The 7,316-nt window shown below is 40.1% G+C and overlaps 1 protein-coding gene across 1 annotated transcript; it reads right to left on the bottom strand.

Annotated features, from left to right (window-relative positions):
• Nucleotides 1-383: 383 nt before the first annotated feature.
• Nucleotides 384-6,929, bottom strand: LOC135477000 (ankyrin repeat and SOCS box protein 8-like). Its single transcript, XM_064757147.1, has 3 exons — nucleotides 6,799-6,929; nucleotides 2,427-2,693; nucleotides 384-1,019 (listed from the first exon to the last, which is right to left on the bottom strand). Exons 2-3 carry the CDS (start codon nucleotides 2,664-2,666, stop codon nucleotides 384-386), a joined length of 876 nt encoding a protein of 291 aa, XP_064613217.1. The 5' UTR covers nucleotides 2,667-2,693; nucleotides 6,799-6,929.
• Between the last annotated feature and the right edge of the window lie 387 nt (nucleotides 6,930-7,316).

The following is a 7,316-nucleotide window of genomic DNA, read 5'->3' as shown; positions in this document are numbered from 1 at the left end:
ATCCAAGTCTAATCCAAATCTAGAAGGGAGTCCATGACAAACCCAAAACCAGAAATCGGCCACTGAAAATCCCAAATGTAGACTGAACCCAATTTCTGAAGTATGTCCATTCCCAATTTTGAAATTGACCATTTCTGATTTCAGACACAGGCTATGTCAAAATCCAGAAATAAACCAATTCCAAATCCAGAAATTAGGCCAAAACCAAATCCAGAAATTAGGCCAAAACCAAATCCAGAAATTAGGCCAAAACCAAATCCAGAACCAAATCCAGAAATAGACCAAATTCAAAGATAGGCGAACTCCAGAAATGGACCAAATACAACTTTCATACATTGACGCATTTCTCAGGCAGTAACCTTTCAATAACAGATAAAATATTTTTAACTCTGCAGTGAAATGAAAGCAGCCAGGCTTCTAGGCACAGGCAGCTTAGGGATCACATTGGGCAAGTATTTCTTGCCTAGACTTGAGCGTATCTGGTAGCGGCACAGACTGGACAGAGTCCGAGGACTGTTACATAGAGGCACAAGGACATCGGTCAGTTTATTATCCTCTGCTATCAGCCGTATCACTTGACCATCACCATCTCGAACGTCAAACTGGCCGCAGGACTTGACTAGAAGGTCCAAGCATGCATCTTCTTGGTGAGAGTTCAGGCCGCTAGCCACCATGAAGGCTGCCCTTTGTAGCGGTGTGTGGCCGCTGTGATTGCGGACGTCCACTGTGGCGTTGTAGTCCAGCAGAAGCCGAATCACACCCAGGTGTCCCTTGTGTGCTGCCCAGCTCAGGGGCGTGTCGTTGTTGTAATCCGCAGCATCAGGGTTAGCACCACACTGCAGCAGGAGCATGACGGTGCCCAGGTGGTTTTTAAATGTGGCCCAGTGAAGTGGTGTGTCCATATTAAGGTCTGGGCTGTTGACATCAGCACCATGTTGCAGAAGAATCTCCAAACATTCCACATCTTTCTCAGCAGCGTAGTGGATCGCCATTCTGCCGTAACCGTCAGCAAGGTTCACCTGACAGAAAGAGACAAAAAAGGTGAAAACAAAAGGTAAAGAAGCCAGATTGATTCAAACTATCATTGTCAAACAATCAATCAATCAGAAAATTTAAATCAGTAGAAGAGCCATTTAAAACTGTAGTTGAAAATACATCTACACAAATTCCTTTCGCATATGAAAGAGAAACGTTCAGTGCTCATAATTTTTGCACATTTATAATTGATTTTGGAGACAAAATTGGTTGGATTGGCCAATTTCAGGGCTTCACAAAAAGTCTACACAGAATACATACATCAGTCAACACAGTATAATGCCTTCAGAATGTCTGAATAAAAACTTTGCAAACATGCAAAAAGGTTGAAGAATTACAGTTCTTGAATTCTCTGGGGTTTTTTTTCACGGAATTAAATGCTGTCAAAAGTTTTGATAATCTATGTCACCAATGTCCAGATTCGCATATTTCTTTTTACAAGTAAGGTACACATTATTCGGATAAATTCCACAAGTGTTTTATTCTTGTAGAAAATGTGTGATGTCACTGGCATCAAGTATGCATGATCAATATAGTCCGAACAGCTCATATTGGTATCCACATATTTGACAGTACTTTGATAATTGGATGAAGTCGTGGCTCAGTTGGTTAGCGCGCTAGCACAGCGTAACGACCCAGGAGCCTCTCACCAATGCGGTCGTTTTGAGTTCAAGTCCAGCTCATGGTGGCCTACTCTCCGGCCGTAAGTGGGAAGGTCTGTAATCAACCAGTGGATGGTCATGGGTTTCCCCCAGGCTCTGCCCGGTTTCCTCCCACCATAATGCCATAATAAGTGAAATATTCTTGAGTATGGTTTAAAACACCAATCAAATAAATGAATAAATAAATAAATGGATGAAGTTCTCTTTCCTACTTTAGCCCAAGAGCTTTATAAGGACTCCTAAATAATTAGCTAAACCTGTGCTCATAAACTGTCATTCTAAACACATCAACTCATCTGTTGCTCCAAAAACTGTCAAGCTAAAGACATGAATTTATATGTACCTGTGCTCATAAACTGTCATTCTAAACACATGACCTCATCTCTGCTTCTAAACTGACCCGCTAAACACATGAGTTCACTCGGGCTCCCAAACTATCCAGTTAAACACAAGAACCCACCTGCGATCTTATAAACCAGCCTTTTAAACACATGAGCTCAACTGTGTTCCCAATGCCCCCACTAAACATATGAACAAGCACTGTCAAACCGTCCAACTAATACACTGAACTTGTCCACCTTCCTAAAGTGTCCATCTAAACGCATGAACTCACCAAAGTTCCAAACTGTCAAGCTAAACACACTGATCAGCTCACATCTCAAAAATACCTCAAAAATTCTGACAGCTTTTGCAGAATGACAGCTCTAATTACTAGTACTGACAGCTTACCTGTGCACCTTTTTGGAGAAGTAACCTGAGACTGTAGCTGTCACTAATCATTGCGGCACAGTGCAGGGGGAGCAACCCACCATGCACACGATTCACCTCCGCCCCTTGGTTGATCACGTCCTCTATGGTGTCATTTCGTCCGTCCTGGGTGTGGTGCCAGTTACAAATGGCTCTTATCAACCGCTCTGACAGGTGGTGAGCTTGTTGTACATTCTCCATGATGTACCACATTGATGGCATTGGACGGAGAAGACAGCAACCAAACACCTGCAAACAAAATAACAAATGAGTCTCCTATTTCATCTTTTAAACCCTATACCCTATGTTGTTTACATGCGAAGTTTGCCAGGGATCACATGGCTCATGTCTGACAAGATGGGATTCCATGTGCTTGTCAGGCTGCTAATCTGCAGCCTTGCAACACCCCAAAACAATGCGTTTTGCATAAAAGGAGACATAACTTTCATCTCTTAAATTCTTCAACATTGCAAGATCTACAAAAACAGAGTTCAACATGCTACTGATAAAACTGATTTATTTATCTGACTGGTGTTTTATGCTGTACTCAAGAATATTTCACTCATATGACAGTAGCCAGCATTATAGTGGGAGGAAACTGAGCAGAGCCCAGGGGAAACCCAAAACCATCCGCAGGTAGCTGGCAGACCTTCCTATGTATGGCTAGAGAGGAAGCCACCATGAACTGGACTTGAACTCACAGCGACTGCATTGGTGAGAGGCTCCTGGGTCACTGCACCACACTGATGTGCTAACGGCCTTTGCCACGGAGGCCCTGATAAAACTGAACCTAAGGTCTAAACCAGCATGTTGTAGAATATAAATTAATAAAGTTGAAATGTTTGTCACAGCTACAAAAAATATATTATATCTAATATCAGATTTGTTATTGTTCTTATGGTATTAGATGGGGGCAGTGAACTATGATGCAAATGACATTTTATATCAATTTGTTCAACAGGCACTGCTGATATAAACAGTAAAGGGAAGGCACTGTTGATATAAACAGTAAAAGGCAGACAGTAAAGGGAAGGCACTGTTGATATAAACAGTAAAGGGAAGGCATTGTTGATATAAACAGTAAAAGGCAGACAGTAAAGGGAAGGCACTGTTGACATAAACAGTAAAGGGAAGGAACTGTTGATATAAACAGTAAAAGGCATACAGTACAGGGAAAGCACTGTTGATATAAACAGTAAAGGGAAGGCACTGATGATATAAACAGTAAAAGGCAGGCATTGTTGATATAAACAGTAAAGGAAGGCACTGTTGATATTAACTGTAAGTGAAGGCACTTTGGATATAAATAGAAAAAGGAAGGTACTGTTGATATGAACAGTAAAAGGAAGGCGCTATTGATATAAATGGTAAGTACCACAAGTTGTTCTGCAGGGAGTGTAAAGAATTTAACCTACTTTGTGCAGTATAACTCATGTTATTCAAACTTCACTCAGCTCACTGTGCAAAGTCCTACACACATTCAAAATATAATGATAATGAATAAATTACATTTAGTTTTACGATTTCAAAACACAAAAAAAGTGGAAGTCAACGCACATTGCTTGGATCATGTATGCCTTTAAATGGTGGTCAGTTTTATTGGTGGGGGAAACATGAGTGCCCAAGATATATCAACAGGTCCTTGACCTTGGCAGGTCACATATGAACATTTCATTGGCGGAAGTCACAAGGGCATTTTTTTTTTTTTTGGTCACAACTTTACTCGTAATAAACTACTATAAAACTGTGATCAAAGTTTAATTATGAAGTTGTTGCGTCACAAAGTAGACTTCAACAAATGAAAGGACATCGCAACTGATGCTTATTGTAATTGACGCCAAGTGAACAAGGGATGTCCAAATGAACCTCTAAACTCACTGGCACCTCCCAGGATTGAACCCACACCTCATGTGAATAAGGATGTGAGACCTGCACGTTACCAATGAGCATAGTGCTTCCTAAAAGGACATACTGCATTCGCAAGATAAAAGACATACTTTATCCACACGATAAAAGACATACTGTATCCGCAAGATTTAAGACATACTGTATCCGCAAGATAAAACACCATCTGAAACATTAACTCACTTGATAGCATTTAATATGAATGACGTGAAAATGTTAAAAAGAAATGCACATGTATATATGTATATATTATTTATCATTAAATTATTTGTTGTCTTTTCCCTTAATTTTACATTATATACTGAGCACATACGGCCCAGTTGTACTGGACTACAACTTGCAAGGGGGTAAAGCACACATTCACTTTGTGGAAGAGTGGTTTGCCTGACGGGACATCATTTAAGGTGCCTCTCACCAACTTAATCACTATGAGTTCAAGTTCAGCTCATGCTGGCTTCCACTTCGGCCTTACCTGGGAAGGTCTATCAGCAAACAAGACGGTCGTAGGTCCCCGCTCTCCCCACCATAATGCATTATACATCAGGTGGGCCAAGATTCCAAGACAAATGCCTTATACCATGGAGGTTTATATTGAAGAAGAAACAATTCAGGCTCTTTAAAGTGTTCAATGTACGATACCGACTAGCAGAACTTGGGTTTTGTTTTAACAGGGGATTAACCTGTCTGCCCTATGGTCAATTGTAGAGCGTGCATTCTCGAGACCAGCAGCTTTTGACACCTGTTGTAAAAGGTACTAAGCTCCCAGTCAATCATCGCTTGCTCACAACTTAGGCCTCCTGTACAGGAAGCGAACAATGAAGATAGGATAACCTATGTCAGATCACTTCGATTCATGTATCGCAGCAGAAGAAATTGGCAATTTCTTTAGGAATATCATCTTTAAAAGCATACTCATTTAACATTATAAACAAAAACACACTCGAACTCATGGTGCATTGTTTCACAATGACGATATACAAGTCAAGTTCTTGTTTCGTATTCATTTTCAACAAAATTAAGGCCAAAGTTTTGTCATTTTTTTGGTTTTAACAGTTGTTCAAACTATTTATCGTACTGAATTACTGCTTGGTTACTGACCAACATGTCACCAACTTACGACCGCCTGTTTCTTTTTGTAGCGCCCGGCACTGTGCATTTATGCCTTTGTATATGACTTTTTAAGATTAGCCAGTAAGGTGAGCCTCACACAGCCCTGTGTATACCTCCCAATATTTAACTAGTACACATAGAAAGCAGTAGGAAACTGTGTGCATATAAAGTTCTCCATGCACCATACAATGGTACTTACACTACAATGAATACTGCATTTACAAAATCTCCATAACCAGCGGTTTGCAACTTATGTAGATCAACATTAGCAGGAAGCTAATGAACATTCAGCAGAGGCATATATTAACAGCTGTTAAACCTCTTTAGCAATTCTCTTAAACAGCGGAGACTATGCATGTGCACCTATGTCGACCATCAGTGCTTTTGAGAAATACAGGAATGTACTGTTCACAAAAATCAAACTTGGTAAGAAACTGCTTATGAGGCCTTAAATAGCCACATGGGCTAATTCAGTTAAGTATTTCCCTGATCTTTTTATAAACAGTACACCGTTAGTAGAGCGGAAATGTGATTATATGGAACTCAAACATGAGCAATTTAGGATATTTTTTAATAAGGCGAATGGGCAATTTTCTCAATTTTCAATCATCATTTGTTTAAAAACTGAGCTCCGGGACCCATAACCTGTCATCGCACAAACCAATGCTAACTGGAAAACATAATTTTATTGTATTAAGCTCCCTGGAAAGTAGCAAAATATTAGAAAATGTTCTCGATAGCTGAATAAATATCACTGTCCTATACACACTATATCTTCCGATGTAATAGTTATATAGATGTGATTAAAATGATGAATTAGATGCAAAAAAAATATGACTGTACTATATCTTTGCTGTGCGCAGAATTTGGAGTTGACATTTTTTACTCAAAGTAAGTGCGCATGATGGGATACATTTCCTGGCAGTTCACCTTTTATAGCCTGGCTGGCGTACTGGCTAAATCAAACACTGAACATCAAAGGCTGCATAGCCACGGGAGATTCCATTCAGAGTAGAAAGGCACAGCAGTTATGTCTGGCCTGCTCGTTTGGCTGACTGGGCGAATTGTTCCTCCTTCCATACTCATACTATACTTCAATGTGGAGCCTGATCCGAGTGGATTATTTTTCTTTTATCCATTGCACTGATACGTTTTTTTTAAATTAATGACAATGTATGATGACAATAAAATCTACTTTAAAACGTTTAGTGTCCTACGAAATAAAAATATATATTTAAAAAAAAAAAACTGTGCAAAGCCATTACTGGGGCCCTGTTTTCCGTCACCTTTCCAGTCTGCGATAAAGTTGTCAGTGTTTTTAGGTGCTGAGAAGACTTACCAGAAGCGACAATCGATTGCTCTTTCAGAAGGTCCTTTGATCTATGCCTAGAATACCCTCAGATGACGGAGACACCGCACCAGGAAAGAAAATCAAATATTAACCATCAGTTTTCGTCCGGGGGGCACTTGTCAAACCTAGACACTAAATAACCCTCCACGCAAGAGAGCTCTTCACGCTGCATTTATGGACGGCTACATGTATGCGTACAAGTATGCATTTGTCGGCCTATGTTGATTTCATACTTGATATTACTACCTGGCTGAGTAGGCGAATTTATCGCTTTTAAGATTTTAATTCTATAAAGTTTGCTGAAGTGGGAAATAATGGACAAAGTGGCTGCAGCGGCCTTTGTCGTGGATTGAATAAATTCAGTGCATCTGCTGTAGTGGTGGCCTGAGGAATGCCGTGCATAGGCCTACATATTCACGGAAAAAGACATGTGGGCAAAATAGATATGTACATGATTTATATTTATACATATAACCTAAAGCATAAACCCTAAAGCATAAACCGCA

Source organism: Liolophura sinensis, chromosome 10 (assembly GCF_032854445.1).
Source record: "Liolophura sinensis isolate JHLJ2023 chromosome 10, CUHK_Ljap_v2, whole genome shotgun sequence".
Taxonomy (NCBI): Eukaryota; Metazoa; Mollusca; class Polyplacophora; order Chitonida; family Chitonidae; genus Liolophura; species Liolophura sinensis.
The sequence above is the reverse complement of the archived record's forward strand: the minus strand, read 5'-3'. Positions and strand labels throughout refer to the sequence as shown.